The 23926-nt window shown below is 36.4% G+C and overlaps 1 protein-coding gene across 1 annotated transcript; it reads right to left on the bottom strand.

Moving 5' to 3' along the window:
• Positions 1-50: 50 nt before the first annotated feature.
• LOC107667531 (ral guanine nucleotide dissociation stimulator-like) lies at positions 51-19850 on the bottom strand. The gene is made up of 17 exons (XM_016459209.1): positions 19327-19850; positions 11442-11746; positions 11280-11354; positions 10853-11046; positions 10626-10750; positions 10022-10237; positions 9287-9390; positions 8914-8998; positions 6731-6808; positions 6452-6538; positions 6328-6360; positions 5509-5630; positions 5124-5394; positions 4574-4648; positions 4209-4475; positions 3997-4111; positions 51-1803 (listed from the first exon to the last, which is right to left on the bottom strand). Exons 1-17 carry the CDS (start codon positions 19678-19680, stop codon positions 1628-1630), a joined length of 2682 nt encoding a protein of 893 aa, XP_016314695.1. The 5' UTR covers positions 19681-19850; the 3' UTR covers positions 51-1627.
• Positions 19851-23926: the final 4076 nt, after the last annotated feature.

Below are 23926 nucleotides of genomic sequence, written 5' to 3'. Positions count from 1 at the left end.
ACATTGTTTGCCATGTGGCTTGTGTAGGTGAAATCAAAAACACAGAAGCGTCAAGTTCTGGGGTCTCAGCGCCCTCCACATTTATTTGTAAGTTCTTAAAAAATGTAGTGCTTGTCTGTACATACAAAGGTACATTTATTAATTATCTTCACAACAATAAAACTATAAATAAAACAATTACAGTCTTATAAATAAATAAAAATGGGGCAATGGCACAAACTGGAATTCAACATTCAAACTTTGACATGAACATTCAGAGTTAGATTCAGACGTACAAAAGGGTAAAAGGGACAAATACAAAATGAAGTCTGGATATGGCACATGTGTTGAATGACAAGCTGCAGGTATTCATGGTCGTAGTTTCCTGACAGCATATTTGTCAAGAAGACATTTTTAACCGTGAAATCACCATTGGCATACATTTTCTCCATGCATTTTGATCTTTCCATAAATCATAAATTACGCACAATCTATATTTTGTTCCAGTTCAGCTATATAGTTGGCATAGTAGCAGAAAACCAACCAGAAATCGCTTGGTGTATTTCTTTCATCTTATTACAATATAAATTCCTCTATATCATTTCTCTCAAATGAAAACGCGCACACACTAACATTCACCTCTGGCTGAGTAAACACGTCTGAAATCTCTCCTGATACGAACAACATCCCCTCAAAATTTCTGATCATCATATTAGATCACATAATAAGAAAGCACACATGGATTTAATGCACAATGCAAAAAGGCTTAGCAGGGTGAAGCCACTCACAGTGTTTGGTACAAAAAAGCCTTTCTGTAGAGTTACAGCGTTATAATGTGAATCACAGAGAGAGGCCAGCTGCAAATAAAAGAGAACGGCTTTGGCATTGATATATTTCTAAGTCTTAGCAACATTTGCATTTATATACATTAATAAGCACAAGCAATATTATTTATGGTTATTTAATAACCTTAAATAAATCCTGCAGCCCAGACCTGTCATCTCCTCATGCTCAAATGTGACTAACCAAGTCATTTAGCAGTCAAAAGAGAATCTTTCAGTCTTGAGTGATCTGATTATTGCCTGAAAGGTTAGTTTCAGTTTGTAATTAGTTACAGGAAAACTGGCAGCAGCAACCGTCAAAACAGCCACGTAAAAGAACAAAAAGCAACAAAAGACTATACAATTTACATGGTTTTACTGTACATGTAATACTGTAGCCATACTGTGAGAGCAAATTTTGCTATTGAGTCCGAAGGGAGATTCTGTTTGAAGATGAATCAATAGAAAATCCACTTTGAATTTGAAAAGGACCAAGGACCACATCACTACTCTCCTGCTTTCAGGACCTGTCTAAAGTGCTTGAAATGACTTTGTTTAGTGTGCTCATGTGTGAACGACTGCATCTGGTAAATGCTTCCCACACAGTGTGCCTCTTATGTGCAGTCTTAAGGCAAACCTTGTAAGAACCACAGTGGTCCTCCTGTGCCTGTTGCATAGTCCGTAGGGACAGGAAACACAGGCACAGCTTCCTGCAAGAAACGAGCAGCTCAATAATGCAATTAATCCATTGGATAAAAGATCCAGATAACACTGTCTGGGTTAATAAAGTGACTTGATAATGTCCAACAGCACTCGGCAGAGCGCTTTCAGAAGAAGCCCTTGGGTATTTTGAACCCTTTCTGCTTCATGCGTGGTAGAGTCAGGCTCGGCGAGCTCTTCGAGCGGCAGGTTTTGGGGGCGCCACGCTTTCGCAGCAAGAAGTCGTAGTCGGCAGATGAGTTCATGGCGTAGAAAACGTTTCCATTATCTGGGATTTTAAGTTCTGTGGAGGGGAAAAAATGAAGGTTAGAAATATCAACAAGCCTAACCGGGAATTGAAAATACTGTCAAAATTAGAACAGGAGTTTTGCAGCTTTTAGTGCATGTGTATTAGATTTCAGACTATTTCAATTGTAATGCACTCTAAAGACCCGTTCACACCAAGAACGATAACTATAAAGATAACGATATTAGCGTCCACACCAGCGAACGATATCGTCTTTATTTTAAGCGCATGCTCGACCGCCGCTTTAAATTCTTGAGCTCGTTACAGCAGGATGGATTCTGATTGGCTGTCAATTTTTTATCGTTCATCAGCTGGAGAAAAATCGTTTTAAAAGTGATTCCAACGATATCGTTTCTCTTTGTCTTTATCGTTATAGTTGTGGTGTAGACTCTGCTATTCTTTAATATCGAGAACAATTTTTAGAACTATATCTTTATCGTTATCTTTATAGTTATCGTCCTTGGTGTGAACGGGCCTTAAAAAGGTAACTAAACATTTATCTGATATATATACATTTGAAATTACAGCCTTTATTTTTCCTGGAGATTGGACCTAAAATGAGCAAATCAAGATTTAGACAGACTGTTAAAAGCTATTGGTGATTAAAAAAACAAAACAAAAAGGTGGGGATGCACTGATAATACAATTTCGGCCGAAACTGATTAACCAATAATTATTTTCATTTATGGCCGATAACCGATAAATATCGGATATTAAAATGTCAAACTAATTAGTCTAAACAAATAAAAAAAAAGTTTAAAAACGGCAACATTATAATGTATAGTGTTAAAAATGGATATTAATTTGTATAGTGTTATTAAATAATTGGTTAAATATTAAATAAAGAGAGCGTTAGATGATGGCTAAGGTAACTTAAATGTAACAATAGTGGAAAAAACATTAAATATCCATAAAAAAAGCATCAGATACTGATAAATAAAAAATAAAATCTCTAATATCTGCCAGTAACTGATAATGTACCAATATATTCCTAAAAAGAACAAGCTCTTCGATATTTCCAGCCCCAACTTCCTGTTTCAGGTTTTTACCTTTATGCTTGGAGACCCTCTGTAACAGATCATAGTCTTCTGACTTGTCATTGTCCAGGTTGTGCTTGGCCATGGCTTTCCTAATGACACCCGGGGTTTTGTCCTGGCTAGTGACCTGCAAAACACAATCATCAAGATTAATTTTCCTTCTACCTCACCATCTTTTCTTCATTATATATCTCTGTCTATCTCCCATAATGTCTCTCACTCACCAGGATGCTCTTGTACATGTTGCCGTTGTCCGTGTCAAGGCTGACTCTGATGATGCAGCAGTCATTCACCTGCTGGTTGTACAGCGGCAGGGAGAGAGACGAGTAGTCAGAGACACCAGAGACCGACCGTTTGTGAAAATGGAAGGTCTGCCCTGTGGAGGTGGAGACTGAGGATGAAGAAGAGGAGGTGGAGCTGCTGCAGCCAGACTCCAAGCCCAAGCCTGATCCAGAGGCCTCCAAAGATGAAGGAGTGGACGACTCCCAAAGCTGGAAAATATAGAAATGAATGAATTTGTTTAAAGCTCATAAAAGCAAGTGTTATATTTTAATTTAAATGACAAACATGCTCAAGAAAATGCAAATACCTTGGAAGAGGAATCAGAAGCAAGCTCCCCTGTATCTGAGGTTGATGTAGAATGTTTCACAGCTGGTGTGGATGTCTGGAGAAAGATTCAGTAGTCATAGAAAACTATTATATGTGACCCGGACCTCAAAACCAGTCATAAGTGTCAATTTTTTAAAATTGAGATTTATACATCATATGGAAGCTGAATAAATAAACTTTCCGTTGGATAACCGATAAATATCGGATATTAAAATGTCAAACTAATTAGTCTAAACAAATAAAAAAAAAGTTTAAAAACGGCAACATTATAATGTATAGTGTTAAAAATGGATATTAATTTGTATAGTGTTATTAAATAATTGGTTAAATATTAAATAAAGAGAGCGTTAGATGATGGCTAAGGTAACTTAAATGTAACAATAGTGGAAAAAACATTAAATATCCATAAAAAAAGCATCAGATACTGATAAATAAAAAATAAAATCTCTAATATCTGCCAGTAACTGATAATGTACCAATATATTCCTAAAAAGAACAAGCTCTTCGATATTTCCAGCCCCAACTTCCTGTTTCAGGTTTTTACCTTTATGCTTGGAGACCCTCTGTAACAGATCATAGTCTTCTGACTTGTCATTGTCCAGGTTGTGCTTGGCCATGGCTTTCCTAATGACACCCGGGGTTTTGTCCTGGCTAGTGACCTGCAAAACACAATCATCAAGATTAATTTTCCTTCTACCTCACCATCTTTTCTTCATTATATATCTCTGTCTATCTCCCATAATGTCTCTCACTCACCAGGATGCTCTTGTACATGTTGCCGTTGTCCGTGTCAAGGCTGACTCTGATGATGCAGCAGTCATTCACCTGCTGGTTGTACAGCGGCAGGGAGAGAGACGAGTAGTCAGAGACACCAGAGACCGACCGTTTGTGAAAATGGAAGGTCTGCCCTGTGGAGGTGGAGACTGAGGATGAAGAAGAGGAGGTGGAGCTGCTGCAGCCAGACTCCAAGCCCAAGCCTGATCCAGAGGCCTCCAAAGATGAAGGAGTGGACGACTCCCAAAGCTGGAAAATATAGAAATGAATGAATTTGTTTAAAGCTCATAAAAGCAAGTGTTATATTTTAATTTAAATGACAAACATGCTCAAGAAAATGCAAATACCTTGGAAGAGGAATCAGAAGCAAGCTCCCCTGTATCTGAGGTTGATGTAGAATGTTTCACAGCTGGTGTGGATGTCTGGAGAAAGATTCAGTAGTCAGGTTATTACAGAGTCACTATGTATACTAGGAAAAAAATAATATATATACATGATCTTTACTTAATATCCTAATGATTTTTGGCATAAAAGAAAAATTGATAATTTTGACTCCTATTATGTATTTTTGGCTATTGCTACAAATATACCCGTGCTATTTAAGACTGGTTTTGTGGTTCAGGGTCACATAATTTATCTAAATAAATTAAAAATAATACACTGTAAAGTGATATCAGTACTTTTAAATGCTGAATTTAGGTGAATTTACGCATAGTGAGCATTAGACGATATCTCATCATCAGTTGATATCTTCAAATTAAAAAATCTTTAATCTTGACCAATAACAGGTATGGCACTGGTATATACTGTATCACTGCCAGCAATCGCAGAATTTTAAATCTAAACAATGTTTACTACGCATACTATTAGGTCTGTAAATAAACAATATGGCCTTACTCTTTGACTTCCTGTTTCTGGGGAGTTCAGCAGACTGAGACTCGTCTCCTCTGCGTCTGAGCCGCTGGATCCCGCTGAGGTGAGGCTGAGGGAATCTGCTCCATCTTTGAAGCTGTCTTTGAACTGGCTTAAGCGCGGCTGCTCAAAGTACTTGGAGTGTGACGTCCCTGCACTGCTGTAACCCGACTCCTCGCTCATGCGTTTGATGATGCCCCCGTTCTTTTTGCACACTGACTCAGATGGCGGCTCGATATCACAGGACATAGAGTAGCTGAAATAGAAAAGAAACCGTAGATATTTAATGCAGAAAATATCTTACATTATTATCTCTCAAATCATTTGTTTTCATATCATATCCTATATACTCATATTTTGTCTTTCTCACCTCTCAGTCTCTGTAAGTCTCTCCACCCTCTTGAACCATTCAATGAAGCGCTGGTTTCTGATGAAGTTGTAATAATTGCATGTCAGTTGCAGCAACTTGATCTGAGCAATCACTTCAAATTCCTAAACAAATAAACAAAAACAATGCACTTCATTTATTTACTTTTATTCATTTTGTTTACTTGTGTATTTATTTATTGATATTTTTCATTAAAAGTGTTCCTCTTAAGGCCAAGAATGATATAAACTATATGTGACCCTGGACCACAAAACCAGTCAAAAGGGTCAATTTTTTGAAATTGAGATTTATACATCATCTGAAAGCTGAAAACTATTTGAAGATCTGGAATCTGAGGGTGCAAAAAAAATCTAAATACTGAGAAAATCGCCTTTAAAGTTGTCCAAATGAAGTTCTTAGCAATGCATATTACTAATCAAAAATTACATTTTGATATATTTACGATAGGAAATTTACTAAATGTCTTCATGGAACACGATCTTTATGGAGTATCCTAATGATTTTTGGCATAAAAGAAATGTGATAATTTTGACCCATACAATGTATTGTTGGCTATTGCTACAAGTATACCCATGCTACTTATGACTGGTTTTGTGCTCCAGAGTCACATATTTGCACCCACACCAACATGCAATAACATTCTGTTTATTTTAAGTGTGCGCAGTTATGTCATGTGCTGCATTAAATCTGTGAGATCATTAAACTCAGGTGGATTCTGATTGGCTGTCAGTGTTTTATTGTTTATTAACTGGAATAATTTTTTTTTTTAATACATTCCAATATTGTTCCCCTGTGACTCACCTTCCTTCTCTTCTCAAAGTTGATCAGCCCAACCTGAAAAAAAAATATATATAAGTGAACTAAAAGAACTAAAAGGATATTTCCTAATTACTAAAAATATTACATAGCTCCACTGAACTCTCACCTCAAGATGGTCTTTCATAGCAGTATCCAACATGACTAGATCAGTCAGAAAAGTGCCAAGGTATGGAATAGTTCCTTGTACAACACCCTAAACAGCAGGAAGAAGAAGAAAGACACTAAATAAACAAATAAATAAACATACAGTTTACAATTCAATTAAGGACAGTTTCTTGTGAAACTTACAAATGGAATATCTGACCCGTTTTGACCATAAGAGGGCACTGTTGCTCAATAAATATCCAATTCAACTGACATATGTGACATTTATTTCTGTACATACCATGTCTCTTTGCTGCTGGTGTCTTCTCTGTGCTCCTTTGTGGTTAATCTCGACGATGGCAGATTTGGAGGTGCCCTCCTGTGGAGACATCAGTTTCAAATCATCATTTTGGGTCTCAAAAGGGAAAGCATTTACATTGACGCAGTATTAGCAGCGGTATAACCTGAAGGCAGATAAGCCTGTCAAAGTGGAATCTTAAGACTGCACTGTCATGATATACCATGACGCAGAATGAACGTGGAGTTTGACTGTATGGTGTTTAGTGATAGAGCCAGGCAACACCCTGGGGAAGCCCTTAGATGTTAAAGAGGGGTTGTTTATCTGGTCATACATAAGGCCTGTGACCTCATCCAAGGAATTCCCTCATAATGAACGGCAGAGAATGCTAGGTTCTCGGCCCCAGCGCACATTCCAAGGATGCGTTCCGATGTTCTGCTCTAGTTTGCTCTCTAATGTTGAATGTACGTAAAGGAAAGCTTTCATCATGCTTGGTTTCCCTTTATCGCGGGACCGCTATATTTTCAAGGCAAGTTTCGGAAGTCACTTCTGCGGTGAAGATTTCTAGATAACATCAATACAACTGAACCTATTTTTAATTCTCAAACTGTGTGAGTCACATTTGTGTGTCATGGAACGTCAGGTTGCCACAACAAGGTCTATCTGAGTCAATTTCACTAACAAAACATTGTAACATTTCAGTGTTTTTGTCTTTTTGCTGTCGTTTTGTTTTGTTAAAACAAGATCAATTTACTTGATTATAAGTGAAGTTGTGTAAGACTGATTTTCAGAGAATTTACACTACTGTTCAAAAGTTTTGGGGTTTGTAAGATTTTGAAGTCTTTTTGCTGACCAAGGTTACATTTATCTGATCGAAAATACAGTAAAAACAGAAATATGTAGAATTATTATTACAATTTAAAAGAACAATTTCTATTTCAATATATTTTAATTTATTCCTGTGATGGCAAAAATTAGAAAATGAGAATTTTCAGCAGTCAGGGTCACAATTTTAATGTGCTGAAACATTTCTTATTATTATCATTGCTAAAACGCTTAATATTTTTGTTGAAACCATGATACTTTTTTCAGGTTTTTTTGAGGGAAACCTTTTGTTACATTATACATGTTTTCTTTACTGTCACTTTTGATGAATTTAATGCATCTTTACTGAATAAAAGTATTATTTCCTTAAAGTATTACTTATTCGGTTGCGTAAACAATGGTAATATGGTATAACAAATAGTATATGGTGTACATATTCTCATATATAAGGTATATATTCTCTGAAAACGAGTCTTATCTTACACAACATGTATGACTAACCGCAGAGCTGAGGACAAAATTACTGCGCAAAATTCACTGTTCAAAGTTGCATAATGCTTTTAACACTAATGGATTCTTTTCAAGACGTCTATCAAATGCAGAAGCATGCCAACTAGTGAAAAGTGCAACAAAGGCATTTGACGCTGTACTCAACAAAACTCAGCAGGCCATAGAAAGCAAGACGTTGAGCCAGCAGGCTGCACATACTATGCAATTGAATACGGCTTTTCTGTTTACCCTGTGGCTGCTATAGAAACACGGTTTTACAGGCCATGAAAAGACTGGTAAGTCACTAAGCTTTCCTGTGGATGACAGTCTGACATAACCACATCCTGTCTTCCCCCAACAACAGATACAGCGGATGTCGGTGGCTTATAGTGCACTTTTAAAAATTTGAAAAACGCTGGGTGTTCGAACATGTGACTTACAATGTGACTAGATCTTTGCAATAGAAACATTTCCTAGTTCAGTCGTCAAGATATCACTGAATTAATTGTTATGATCTTTAAAAAACAAAAAACGGGGACAATACGTTTTTTTTTTTTTAATTGTTGTAAGTTCCATATACTATTAATAATTATAATGATGTTTGAGGGTCAAACTGACCCTAACTGGTTTTAATATAATTAACCAAAAAATACACTATGAAAAATAGTAAATACATTGCAAATAGTAAACAGATCAAAACAGTATTATATTGTAACAAGTGTAACGGTTTAGTTTATTGTTGTTATTATTCTGATCTATTTATTTCATGGTGTAATTTCACCCAATTGGTAAAGTTGTGTGTGTAGGAACTTTTGGGAATGTTTTGGGTGTGCAAAACACACGCGGACCCCTTCAACAACCATTTTACTCACCTTAATGAGAAGCTCTCTGCTGAGGGAATAATTATTGTCATCTGAGAAAATTTCAGACAACTCCTGGAAAGTGCGATAGCTTTCCCTGTAAGCAGAAGAAAATTGGTCAAGTCACAAACAGCTACATCTACGTGAAATCCAAACACTGTAATTAACTAGCATTAAAAATTTTTGCTCCTCTATCACCAAATGCCCCACTATAAAACAAGTGTTTCATAAAGAATGTTGAGCTTTAACTAAAGGTTTGTATGATTGAACATATAAGCAGGTAGCACAAAGAATGCTACTATTAATCAGTGGCTAATGCTAATGCTAAAGTATTATCCTTGACTCTGGCTAATCATTACTGACAAAAATCCATTCAAACTCTTACCGGGACACATCATCCCAGGTCCTCCTCAGTCTATGAATGGCATTACTCTGCAAGGCGGACAGGATGGCTTTCAGAGAAGAGAAGCTCTTCAGGATACGGCATTTCTGATGTCAAGACAAACAAAAAGATGTTCATGAACTATAACACTTATGGACTGCTTGAGAATAAAATTATGCCCAATATATACAAAGTCTTGTGTTCCTATAATAAAGCAAAACTATTGGCCCATGCCCATGCAAAACTTGCTGCCATAATGCTAACTTGCCTTGGGTGTTTTTAGAGAATTTATATGTGGTAGCTAGGTGTTTTCAGAGTGTTGTAATGTGGTCACTAGGGCATTCCTAGGTTTAGCAATTAAAATTGTGGTTCACCATTTGAGTTGCTTCTTCGATATGATTTTGGCATCCCTTTTTGAGTTGCACCCCCATGCAGTGCATACCCCATTTTTGCAACCCAAGCTCATTGGAAAAACATGCCTATGGCAACTATGTCAGAAAAGCCATGTAGTGGCTATGTGATGAAAATGTCGAAATGTATTAGTTTACAAATTATGTACTATGGTAAAAGAGTAACATAACATAGTACTGTGCAATGGAACTGAGCGAAAATAAGTCTAAGTAGTGAAATGTATGATTTTGGAGTTTTGCAGAAATGTAGGTAAAGACTTTTCCAAAGAGTCTGTTACATTTTGTGCCTCTGACTATATTCCATGACGAAAAAAAAATGGTGCCTCACCCTGGCCACTTCTATCCAGTGTTCAATGCGCTTCGCTCTTTGAAAGGGTCTGAGAGACCTGTTATCCAGGCAGGTGGCAATCACACAGTTGGTCACACTGTTGAACTGAGCAACAGTGGCACGGATGGTGGGTGCTAGGTGCTCTTTGCCCTTCTTATCTCGCTGGGACCATATGCCACCCAAACAATGGTATGGAACAACCCTCTTAAACAGCTCCTGTAAAATACAATGTTAAATTGCATTCACCTGTTTAATTTGATTTGAGCCTTGAGAATGTTTTGCAGGACAACTTTATTTACATTTATGGCATGTAATGACTCAAGTAAATCATTTTCTCAGGTTTAGTTCTCTCAGCTGACCTTAATCTTTAAATGCTTCAAATCTACCAAAACTTGCTGACTAGCATATACTTTGTGCATAAACAGTCCCCATAAAGCAACATGGGATTGAACAGCTTGTATAAAGGTTAAGGTACGGGAGTGTCCTTATGCTCTCTCCAGTTTGCCTACTCTTTTGCAACCCACTTTAACCAGCTCAGAACCTCAACCACTAGATTGCTTAAAGTTTTGCCATTAGGAAAGATTGAACATTTTTGATCTCTTACCGCGTCCATGACTGTTAACTGCTCAGCGACTAGGGCAGGACTGAAGGAGATGAAGTGTGAGGGAGAGAATTCATCATCCAAGCTGCTCTCCTCTGGTGTGGCAAAGGGGCAGGTGCACAGATCACCTGCAAAGAAGGGGCAAGTTGTCAAACGATCAGTTTGGAAGACTGCTTTTCAATTGTTTAGCCTTTAATATGAGATTCAGTGGGTTACTTCATCATCAGTACCTTCAAGCTCTACCTCAGTGTGTTGCCGATGCTGGAAGTGTTCCAGAAGGTTATGGGCTCGTCTCTCGAGGTCTGATCCAGATAAGTTAATTTGCAAGTAGGATACGAGGCTCTGCAGGCATTCGTGGTCAGGAGGGCTCCAGAAATCCTCAGAGTACTGATCCAGCCATGCACCCAGGATAGATGAGACAGTACTGCCATGCACATAAAAATAAAAATGCATCAATATTAAAATTCTGTGCAATACCAATAAGCCAATAATTATTTTAAGTCACGATTAGGTGGTATAGTATATACCAATATACAGTACAACCAATATTAACAAAACAAATAATTATTGTCTGCTATGGTAACTATAATTCACATAAAAATTCACAAACTCTCTTTTAACAGCAGCCAAATTAATTGGGTTCAGTCAAATACTTACTTTTTAAGCTCTGTGTGGTCCTCTGAGGAGAGTTTTGGCTTGCCTGAGACTGGCTGATCATGCAGTTTGGCATACCTTACACAGATAAGAATGCATTTTAAGTAACATAACAGTGTATGATTTTATATTTCCAAAAGTACTTGGGGTTGATGGCTTGTTTACCTGTTCAGCAGTAGGTCCAGCACTTGTTTGGTGGTGGCAAAAGCTCGGTAGGTGCAGAGGAAAATAGTGACATATGTATAGTCCTTTCCTCTGAAAGCCAAAACCATGTACTCCACTAGTTTCTCCAGTGTGCCAGCCTTAATGGTCCGACCCTTGCATGTCTCGTACAAACTGAGGGCAGAGTCTGTCTCCACGCCCAGCCATCGCTGCCCCTTACTAGCCGTCTGGTGAAGCTGCACCTTTCGGAGTGTGATGGTATAGATGGCTCCGTCTTCTACCTCCTCTCCGATCTCCTGAACTGAGCTCTACAGATAAAGAAAGGGGGTTGAGTATTCTTGGCATTATATTCATTGCAGAAAATTAAATATACAATTTTGTGGTCATTATGCAAAAATATTTCACTGACGAATGTGACTAACCAATCAGAATCAAGTATTCCAGAGCGTCGCGTAATAATAAGTCAATACAGAAGTACATTCTACCATTCAGTCTCATACAGAGCATCTTATAATAACTAATGCCAGCAAAGATGACTGATTATTTTTCAAGTGCTATTCTTCTCACTGCATTTATTTGGTGAATTTACAAGGTCATACAGTTCTAGCACAGCAGGGGCTTTAGTGGGTGTTGGGGATTACTGCTCATTTCCTTAATCCACACACAGCCTTAACACCAAGCGCACAAGACCAAGATTGTGGCTCTTTATCAGCCACTGTCACATGGCTAACCCAGCCCTTTAACTCCACATCTTAAATGTGCACTTAGCAGCTTTCTCTGGCCAGTACGACAGTGGTCCCAGACACCTATTGAAATGGATGAAACATAATGCAAACATATGTGTCACCTGTGACTGATTTATTCTGCAAACAAATGGTCTAAATTTCTAAATTCACTCTCTGACCAACAAACATTGACATAAATGATTATGAAAACTAAAAATATAACTGTACGCTTTAATTCAGTAGGGATCTCATATTATATAATGCTAAGTTGAGAAAGTTTGCAGTCAGTAATTTGTAACTAACTTAAGTACTGTACCTGACGTCATTATGGAAAGTAAGAGGGAACTCTCAGGGAACTGAGGGAAGTGACCGTAAGCGTTGCCTTAGGCAGAGAGCCAATCATGTGAGGGTGTATCCTGTGTAAGTGTGGGTGTGAGTCAGTGCATGGACATTAGAACAGCCTTCTCTACAGGAGATGACTGCTTAAACAGATAACCCAACCCCAGGGCTCTGTCCAGGAGTAGCTATGGTAACAAACACACAAACATGCATGCCACATAACAGTTTCTGTCAAATATCGTTGCTGTGGTATTGTGGAAGTACATCAATAGGCAAAAAAAGGAACAACGCGTCTTTCGGTTTCAGATATAATACACAAACCTGTAAAACACACAAGATGTAGATGCGAGACAATTTCCCTCTGATGATTACAAACAACGATGGATATCTCAGAGTATTTCGGAAATTTATGTTATATAATATAATATTATATTATATTCAAAGATGAAGTAAATGAATAAATAAATAAAAGTGGATATAGACTTATATTATCAATCCATCCAAGGCTGTAGGCAAGGAAACACCCTGGATGAGTGGCTATAATATAATATAATATAATATAATATAATATAATATAATTAAAGATGGACTTGGTGTAAATGAAGTTATGAATAAATGAAGACATGAATAAAAGGGGAAGTAAACCACCTCACATCTATATTATATTATATTTAAAGCTGGACATGGTGTAAGTAAATGAAGACATGAATAAAAGGAGAAGTAAACCACCTCACATCTATATTATATTATATTATATTATGAGATTATCTTGGTGCAAGTAAATACAGAAATGGTGAAGTAGACCATCTCAGCAAAACAATAAAGCAAAACAAAAAGTGAATTCACACACACTTTGGAAAGCCCCTCTGACTCAGGTTAAAACTTGTGGGCAATAGTAGGATCACCCACACAGGCCTGAAAAAAAGGGGGCCTGACACAACACCAGAGCACTATAAAGGTCCGTCTCTGACATCTGATGTTTCAAAACAGAAACAGAACCTACACTCAGCTGTACTTTCTAAGGGAAAATCCACCTCACATCTACAGACAGTCAGAGAAAGCGTAACAAATGTTTATATGGTGAAAGAATATTGTTTATCACTAATCACAGGTTTGCATTTTACCTATTTGTTTAAAATGCTATTGTATGAGGTGATCACAGTCACAAAAAAGCCTGACAGAATGCATTTACTGTGCTCTGTGAACCCCTCGACTGCCTCTGATCCACTAAAGCCACAGGGTTTCCTGTGAAAAGACAAAGAGTGCTGAAAAGTTACTGCGTAACAGCTTCCTAGACAGCTGCATCCTTCACAAACAACATTAAGAAAACACAAAAACAATGCAGAATTCCTCCTGCCAAAATCAGGGAGGAGTTAAAAGACATTAGAGGACAAGCCCTATTACGTGTCCTCTTTAACTTATTCACATCAAGAAAAACAAGATTATATTAAAAATAGATATCAACAGGCTGTGTTTTTGACAGCTTGGTTTATCATGACATGGCATAACTATTCACACATTTTATTTAGTTTTAGTTCAGTTTAGTTTTATTAAGTTAAAACTAGTTCAATTTGAAAAATGCATCTTTTTGAATGCAAAACTAGCTGTTTTTAAACATAGGAAAGTGTTGTGCGAATGTGCTGCTCATGGCGTGAAATGCTGAAAAACTGGTGTGTGTCTGGTGTAAAACTGAAAAAACTGCATAATACAAAAACACGTCCTGCACGAACTGCTTTGCTGTTGTAAAAATATAAAGTGAGAAAGTAAATAGATGAGGTCAGATGAAAGGAATTTAAAGCAGCAGTGATCAATCTGCTTGTCCTGCTGATCATTAATAAGCCTGGCTTCAAAAGGCTAACATTCATTCATATTTTTATTATGTGTCATAACATTGTCTAAATACCTCAGCACATGTTTGCTTTTATTGCCTTGGCTGGGTAGGACACATAGCTGTGACAAATATTGTCTCTGGGAATGATTTTATCTCGTAATACAACATTTATAAATGCCTTGAACAGATAACAGTTTAAGCCACTGTAAGCTCCGACCAAATCTCTTTTCTGTTAGTAATGGTCAGGAGCAAAATAACGCTTATTTGTGCCGTGAGGCTCAGGGTTATGGATTTGGATTACGTTTCATATGTTCTCTCAAGATTCACAGTCCTGTAGGAGTTATTAACCTAGAGAAAGACTGGATACGCAGAGCGAAGCTGCAGTCTGTGTATTTTGGCATTGCTCAGTAGGTTTTTCAGCACACTTGGTTACAGCACATTAAACCTCAGCATAGAGTGATGGCCAGATTCACTGCTGCAAACATCTACAGTGGAAAAAAAGGCAGAGAAAGGTGAAAATGTGATTTATCTTCTTATCCACCTTATTCTGGAAGTTTCCAACCTTTTCTTTTTTTATCACCTGTTGACGACTTCTGACTTCGAACCATGGCTTATTGTGTTCAAAGTAAGAGGCAAATAATGTGACAGTTGGTATAAACTTGGCATGCAGTTGGAATACTAAAACTCCAGGTTTATTTTTCAAATACAATGGCGTTTAAAAATTTGGAATCACTAAGATTTTTAAAACGAAATTAATGTTTTGTTTTGTTTTTAGCAAGGATGCATTAAATTTACTGTCAGGATTATTACATTGTTACACAAAAGTGTATTTCAAATGAACGCTGTTCTTTTTATCAAAGAATCCTGAAAAAATGTGTCATGATTTTCACAATAATGATTTCTGAAGGATCATGTGACACTAAAGACTGGCTGCTGAAAATTTAACTTTGCCATCACAAAACTAATTGACATTTTTAAGTATCTTACAAGAGAAAAACATTACTTTATATTGCAAATCGTTAATTTAAAAAGTATTTGTAATATTACAGTTTTTACTGAGCATCAACTTTCACCAAAACAATGGGAAAAAAACATCACTGAGCTAATTATAATCATTAACCTCTGATGAGCTTTTATTTATTGATTGCACACTGTTACTATTTTATATTTGATAAATGGCATTATCCGTATTTTTTTTTTTGGCTTGGATGTTGTTAATAATAACTGGATGCTGCTGTCGCTTTTTTGCCTGTGTTTTGGTTGTGCCAAGGTTTTTGTGAAATCTGTTCCAGCACTTCAGAATGAGATTAGCAGAGCTAAGGAAGGAATTCTTCAATATAAGCCTTGGAAAAAGATTTACCCGACTCTGCCGGATTACAGCTCAGAACTGCTGAGTGCGGTTGCTGTCTGGCTCTGGTATATCGCAGATGAAGATATAAGGAATGTATGGTACTATTCTGAGAGCAGATCATTTCTGCACATTGCAGAAATGTATTTGTCTACATTATATATGAAAAACTTAATATTTTTGTTTCTGTTTTTTATTTGGAACACAAAATGTGATTTGTTAAAAATGTTCTGGCAATTTTTTGTTTTCATATAACGAATTTTCATTTTTGGTGCACCAAAATTTGGCAGACCATTTATTTAAAGTGATTTACAGTGCATTAAAGCTACACAATTTATCAGTATGTGTGTTCCCTGGGAACTGAACTCATGACCTTGGCATCAGTAGCACTATGCTTTACTAGTTGAGCTGCTTTTCTAAATTTAACCTAACAAACCTGATTTAACAGTGGCATATTAAGTATTTATATTTTACGCCTTGTACAATTGTTTAATTACATCACTGCGCACCTACGTATTCCTGTTACTTTCCCCTTTCCTGCCTCTCACATCCTTGTTTTCTCTTCATTGCCATCCCACTATTCCTCCCTCTCATCCCTCTCTTTCCATTCAAGAGATCTTTCACGACAAAAGCATCTCTGTATATGTCAGTGTAACCCCTGTCTGTTCTCCTCATTACACAAAGCTCAGCTCTGCTGGCCCCATTATGACGTTCCGAATTCAATCTATCACACAAAGGCCTCTTTAAGAAAAATGCAGAATTTGTAAACACTTTTAACAAACACAGAAGAACAATGCCAAAATGTATTAAAGTGAAAACCCAGTGACAAAAGTGCCAGTCAATTCTATGACCGCTGTTCACTGGTAAACAATCAAAGAACCTTTACAATAGTGAAGTTTGCATCAGTAAGTTTTTTTTTTTGTTTTTTTTTTTAAACGTACATTTATTCAGCATGAATGGAATAACTGATCGAAAGTGACAGTAAAGACATTTATAATGTTGAAAAAGATTTCTATTTCAAATAAATACTGTTCTTTTGAAACTTATATTCATCAAAGACTCCGGGAAAAAAAATGATTATGGTTTCTACAAAAACATTAAGCACCACAATTGTTTTCAACATTAATAATAATAATAATAATAATAATAATAATAATAATAATAAGTGGTCCTTGAGCAGCAAATCAGCATATTAGAATGATTTCTGAAGGATAATGAACTGGAGTGATGGCGTAAACAGGAGTAATGGATGCTGAAAAAAAATTCTAAAAACAGGAAACTGTTCTTTTAAATTGTAATAATATTTCACAATATTACGGTTTTTACTGTATTTTTGATCAAGTAAATGCAGCCTTGGTGTCTTCTTTCAAAAACATTAAAAAAGAAATCTTACTGATCCCCAACTTTTGATCAGCAGTGTATGTTGTATATTATTTTCTTTACAGGCTGACAGTATCTTGGACCATATTTAAAAATCTAAAACACATGACGGACATCTTGGAAATATGCCTCAGGATTTTCTATAGGTATCGAAGTCTATATACCTGAACACAGAAAGTTTAAATTTTTCAACCTGTCAAGATTATAAAATATGAAAACATTTATTTTCCCAGAATTAGCTTCTGTTGCTCAAATCATGCTCCAAATAGTATTCTTTAAGCCAGTCAAGCTAATGTGCAGAGGCCCATTTTAGAGTGAACAAACTATCAATCGCTCTTTCAAGTTGATCGTAACAATTTCTCCCACTCATTTTTCGACAAGTGGTCCGTTTCTGACAATAACAGCATTAAAGTGCTCTTACACAAGATCTTACACTGGATCCTTTATGGCAGCTGTTTTTTGTTAGCTGTTATTGAGCTTGTAATGATCCATTATACAAGGGTACTTTTACATCTGGCTGATTTGGTTTAGATCTTCAGGGCTGATGTAACCAATTCTGAGCTCTTGCCAAGCCATCGGCTGCCTTGAATCACTATAAAAGCAGAGATAAGTGCTTGCAGTGCCATTTTTTACAACCTATGCCATAAATGAAAGAGGATGAGAGAGACAGAGATAAGAGAGAAGGATTTACAACAAAGTTACTCCATCCATCTCTCATGGTTGGTTACCCTAGAGCCAACTTTTTGGACGTCTGTAAGTAGATGAGTCAACCATTTTCACATTAAAATGGATGGAAAATACATTTTGATTTCTGTAATGAGGAAGGAAAACAAACAGCACCCACAAGTCAAAGCAAATGCACCCACAAAGGAGAAGGGCTCTAGTGGGTGGAATGGGAGATGTAACCATCACTAATTGTGTAATTAATTATGAGAGCAGATTAGATTTAGTCCAGTGAAGGTTAGCAGCTGGTGACACACTGGAACCTTCTTTTTGCGTGTGACTGGAGTAAAGCTTCAACGTCGTAAACAAGTTTTGGTGTGAATTGCTGTTTAAGTCACAACAATGTGCTGTTGCCATTGAAATGCAAGATAAAAAAGGACATGTTGTTCACAAACCACAGTCAGATATCACAGGTTTAGCATAACAAGTCTAGCAACCATAAAAAATGTGACTGCCATGGCGAAAAAATAATTTCCTCGCGTTCAAAAACCACCAAGAAAAACATTTTGCGCTGGAGAGCTTGAGAAGTCACGAATGGGAAATCAATATGAAAGTCTTTCATCACAACTGACAAGTAAATGTGCTGTCATGTATTATATAAGAGGTTCTCAAATATAATCATTCATTCTCAGCTAACATATCTGCACTATTGTGGGCAATCTCATCATAAACAAACTATAGAAATAACAGAACATCAATAACACTGGATTGTATTAACAGGTCAGCAAAATTCCTAGATAACGAATACCATATTACAGCATTTCTTTCCACGTCCTTAACTAAAAGCTGTGTTTTCATTTAATAAGCTACCTGAAATGAAAGGGAATTTGATTCTCATTTGACTGTTTTATTTCCATGGCCTTTTCTGAGGAGAATTAGAGAGGGGAAAGTTGGAGACGGAGTGAATAAGAGGAAAACAGAGTGTGCCAGTGCTCTTGCCAAGATCATGGTGATGTTTTGATTTACTTCATGTAGGCCATCGAGAACAAGAGATTTCTGTGCATTTATTTCTGTGCAATGCATTTACGCTGCCTTGTTGTATTTATCTTGGCGTAAGACATATAGCTACAAGACAAAGATAAAAAAAACCAGCAGAATTTGTAACTGAGGTGGCAGATGTGCAAACGTATTTGAAATAGCTTATAAACTGCAATTTTCTATCAAAGAGAGAAACACTGGCAAAGTACAACAAAAACACTCATGCCAGCACAGCAATCTATAGCTACAATGTGCTGTCTAGAAATAAAACAGTGGAAGAAACCTAAAATATATATCTATATAACTTAATATATCATAAAAACATGAATTTCAAAGCAGAAATGCACACAAAATGTAATTTTTAACAAAATAAAATAATATTTCTAAATACTACTGTCAGTTTTTTTAATATATTTATAATACTGTAGTATATTGTATTGATATTGTAGGAGTTATCTATCTACACGCACACACATTATGTGTGTCTCCCTCTTTTTTTTTCTCTCTCTCTCTCTATACATACATACAATAATGGAAATAAGTTAGTTTAAATCTGTGTATTACCTCCAGGACAGGCAGGTCAGGGTCCAAATGCGTAAAACTATTTAAGACCACCGGACATCCATCTCCGGGTGCGATCTCCAGCTTCACCCCATCCCAAATGTTTTTAATTTTCCATGTGCTGGACTCAAACAGCTCGTCCAGGGACGCGGGTTTGACACCGAGGGCGTCCGACTGCATCCCCATAATGTAGACCATTACTAAAAGACTGATTAGTAAAATCCTCTGTTTACGATGTATTATTTTATAACGGACTCCATGTCCTGTCATCCAGACTTCTGCTGTAGCAACGAGTGTTTGTCTGCGCGAGTTTGGCTGAAGGGAATACCCTAAGCCGCTAGGCCCCGCCCCTTCCATGTCTAAAATCGTGATGTCAAGTTCCGGGAAACTCTGCTGTGAGCTACTAAAAATATCACTTTTAATCGCTTGATTGTAACTTCATATGCCAAAAATAAACGAATGCAATTAAAATAATTATGCTAAACTATTGTATGAATCATTATTCAGTGTATGGCTTAAACATGAAAGGTATTTGTGAATAAAAAGGATTTGCTCAAATGAATTAAAGTGACTCAATAATTAAATAATAATAATAATAATAATAATAATAAATGCTGTTCTTTTTAACTTTTTATTCATCAAAGAATCCTGAAAAAAAGTATTGCAGTTTCCAAAAAAATATTTGGCAGCACAACTGTTGCCAACATTGATAATTCTAATAATAAATCATCATATTAAAATGATTTCTGAAGGATCATGTGACACTTAGTAATGGCAGATGGAAATTCAGCTTTGCATCACAGAAATAAATGTTATTTTAAAGGATATTAAAATAAAAATCATTATTTTATATTGTAATAACATTTTGCAAGATTATTGTTTTTTTCTGTATTTTTGATCAAATAAATACAGCCTTGATGAACATAAGAGACTTCTTTAAAAAACATTACAAGCCTTACTGATCCCAAACTTTTGAACGGTAGTGTAGATAGATAATAACAACAATAATTTTAATTTAAATATTTTACAATTTATAGTTATATTCTTTGTTCTCTAAAGGGTACAATGAGCTAAAGGGCCCATGTTTTATGCTAACATCATGTCACTAAAATAATGCTCAAATTGGAACAAAGTGGATTTTTCATGTAGGCCGGCTCATGTTAATAAATTTTCTTCCTGATCCATCCTTTTTTGGGACAGCTACACTATATATGAACAACCTAAATCGTAGGTTATTCGTGTTTCAACCTCAAAATATTTGTTGAGCTACTACAAGCCTAATTAGCAGTAAAAAAATAAAAAAACAGCATGATGACATGACCCTGGCATTAATGTATACTAATAGCGCCCTCCGTTGGAAAATACTGGTAACTTATTCTTCGGGATGACTGCAACACTGACGCAAAGCTCCTAAGGAAATTGAAACCCTCCAGAGGAATAGTGTTTTTTTCGAGAAAGAGCAGCAGCTGTCTGAGGCACCTGCTGGGGATGATGGTGTTTTCCCTGAGGTAACCATTATGATTACATCGTGAAATCTGACAAGACAGCTGTCTAAGTGAAGGAAAATGCTAAGTCTCTGTGCTGGAAGCTGTGAGCTGCACTGAAAAAGGTGCACTGAATATATATATATATATATATATATATATATATACAGTGGTAGATGCTGTGGCATGACCTTAAACAGTCCATTCATGCTCGAAAACCCTCCAATGTGGCTGAATTAAAACAATTTTGCAAAGAAGAGTGGGCCAAAATTTCTCCACAGCGATGTGAAAGACTCATTGCCAGTTATCGCAAACACTTGATTGCAGTTGTTGCTGCAAAGCGTGGCACAACCAGTTATTAGATTTAGGGCGCAATTACTTTTTCACGTAGGGCCAGGCAGGTTTGGACAGCTTTTTTCCCTTAATAAAATAAACAATCATTTAAAAACTGCATTTTGTATTTACTTGCATTATCTTTGTGTAATATTAAAATTTGTTTGATGATCTGAATCTTTTAAGTGTGACAAATATGCAAAAAAAAAAAAAAACAGGAAGGGGTCAACATTTTTTCACACCACTGTATATATATATTTTTTTCCTTTTTTTTTTTTTTTTGCAAATAGTAGCGTTAAATACTTTGATGAAGTGATGTACCAGATTAAAGGGATAGTTCACCCAAAAATGAAAATTCTGTCATTAATTACTCACCCTCGTGTCGAGACAGCTGACAAATTGTTGAAAAAAGTTGTTATTTTTGTTTTCTTTTGCGCAAAAAATAGTATTCTCGTAGCTTCGTAATATTATGGTTGAACCCCTGATGTCACATGGATTATTTTACAGATCTCCTTGCTACGTTTCTGGACGTTGATCGTGGTAGTACCCTTGCTGTCTAGGAGGGTCAGAGATCTCTCAGATTCCATCAAAAATATCTTAATTTGTGTTCCGAAGATGAACGGAGGTCTTACGGATTTGGAATGACATGACGGTGAGTAATTAATGACTGAATTTACATTTTTGGATGAACTATCTCTTAAAGAACCCTGAGAGATCAATCTTCTAGAAAAAGCTATTAATTCCATGGAGGAAGTCGCTATCATGTCATGACCATCCATGTCATGCAATTGTTTAGTACTGATTATAGTTGCAACAATAATATGTATAGCCAGCCAGTATTTGCGGCACTTTACAAAGCATAAACATTACACCTCAACGAAACGAAGAAAACAATATAACAAACTCAATATCCATAGTGCAGCCGGGCCAATAGGTGTCAGTATAAAGTACAAAATTGCCGGTATTATTGGGATGAATAAGAGCTAGCTAAGTGTAAAAATGTTTGCAATTTAAACTCAGTTACTCTGCAATTACTTTTAGCTTTATTTAGGATTCACATAAGCTTTTACTGATGTTTCCTGTGACTACTTCTGATAATAGATTTGCAGCCATAATTCAAGGCAGCTCAAACTGAACTGGATGTGAATAACCCTGGGATCTCTAGTTGAATTGAAACAGTTGTTAGTTATGCTCGGCTGCCATGCAGAGCGATCACACAGAGTTATTATACTGTAAGTTTTCTATGCATCAGAACTCTCGGGTTTGAAACACCATCCTAATAAATCTTGCAACAAGAACACAGAATACACATAAAAGCACATCATATACAGTTTATTTATTCAGGCGCTCTGTGAACTCTCAATCCAGTGTCATGTTATACTGCATTTAAGGCATTTAGTACTTTTCTCAGTAAAATGTTGTCCTTAGAATTGACCAATAACTACATAACAACATTTTCAGCTGTACTATTAATTTACATACCATTCAAAAGTTTGGTTTAGGGTGAGTAGGTTTTTTTCTTTTATTCTGCAAAAATATAAATCTATAACATTACAAACTATTTCTATTCCAAAGAAATGCTGTTCTTTTCAACTTCTATTCAGCAAATAATCCTAAAAAATGTATCATGGTTCCACAAAAATATTACACAGCACAGCTGTTTTCAATACTGAAAAAAAGAAATATTTCTTGAGCAACAAAACAACATATAAAAGTAATTTCTGAAAGATCATGTGAGACTGAAGACTGGAGTAATGGCTGCTGAAAATTCAGCTTTGCCATCACAGGATTAAATTACATTTTCAAATATATACAAATAAAAAACATTTATTTTAAATTGTAATATTTCACAAATTACTGTTTTTAACAAATATATATATGGACCTAAATGTCCATGCAATATTTTTCTTTAACAGAAATAATGACCCATGACACCAAAAGTTTGGGATTGCTGTAACATGTATACTTAGGCTATCTCTGCCACAGCTGGAACTCAATTGCACAACCACTATTTGCGCTGCTCTCTGCTGAGATTGGTAACAGCTTGTTGTTCTCTTACAGCACCAGCATGGTTTATAAATCTTTGGAGAAGCTTCATTTCATCTCTTTTGCCATTTTGCCCAGACATATCAAAAGCCAGGTGATTATAGGATCTGGAAGCCTCTTTCCACTGGACACTTAAACAGGGCTAAATAACTTTTCTATTATCCTTCCTACTATCGGGAATCAAGGCCATCAGAGTTCTCACATAAGTGTTAGCAAACAATATTCACCCTGAACCCAGTCTCCTCTCCTAACAAACCTGTGTCATCCTGAGAAAGGACACATGTATTTTGAGAGTGCACAACTTCAAATAGGAACAAATGTAATGAGCCTGAAACATTTTTTCCCTTTTCTGCATACTCATAATTTTAACCAGATACACAATTACAAAGTGGTAACTTATCAAGGGAAAGCAATTGAGAATGATTTATTGATTTTGAGGTGCTTACAATGCCATAAAGCTGAAGTATCACATCAGTTCTGACTGATTAATTAGAATGTTTTGAAAATTTGACTTCTTGATGTTGTTCTTTCTTTCTTTCTTTTTCTTTACTATGTCAAACTACAGAATGACCTAAGGTATGCACTTCTCAGGCTGTGGAAAGCACCTAAAAGATACTAACACAGCCAAGATTGGTTTAAAATGAGCAGGAAGCAGCTTGTCACTCGTTGGTATCCATTCACACCCACACACAAACACTACCGCCTTAAGGACATTTCAAACTGTAGTTTGTACCGACTTG

Source organism: Sinocyclocheilus anshuiensis, unplaced genomic scaffold (assembly GCF_001515605.1).
Source record: "Sinocyclocheilus anshuiensis isolate Anshui unplaced genomic scaffold, SAMN03320099.WGS_v1.1 scaffold1132, whole genome shotgun sequence".
Classification (NCBI taxonomy): Eukaryota; Metazoa; Chordata; class Actinopteri; order Cypriniformes; family Cyprinidae; genus Sinocyclocheilus; species Sinocyclocheilus anshuiensis.
The sequence above is the reverse complement of the archived record's forward strand: the minus strand, read 5'-3'. Positions and strand labels throughout refer to the sequence as shown.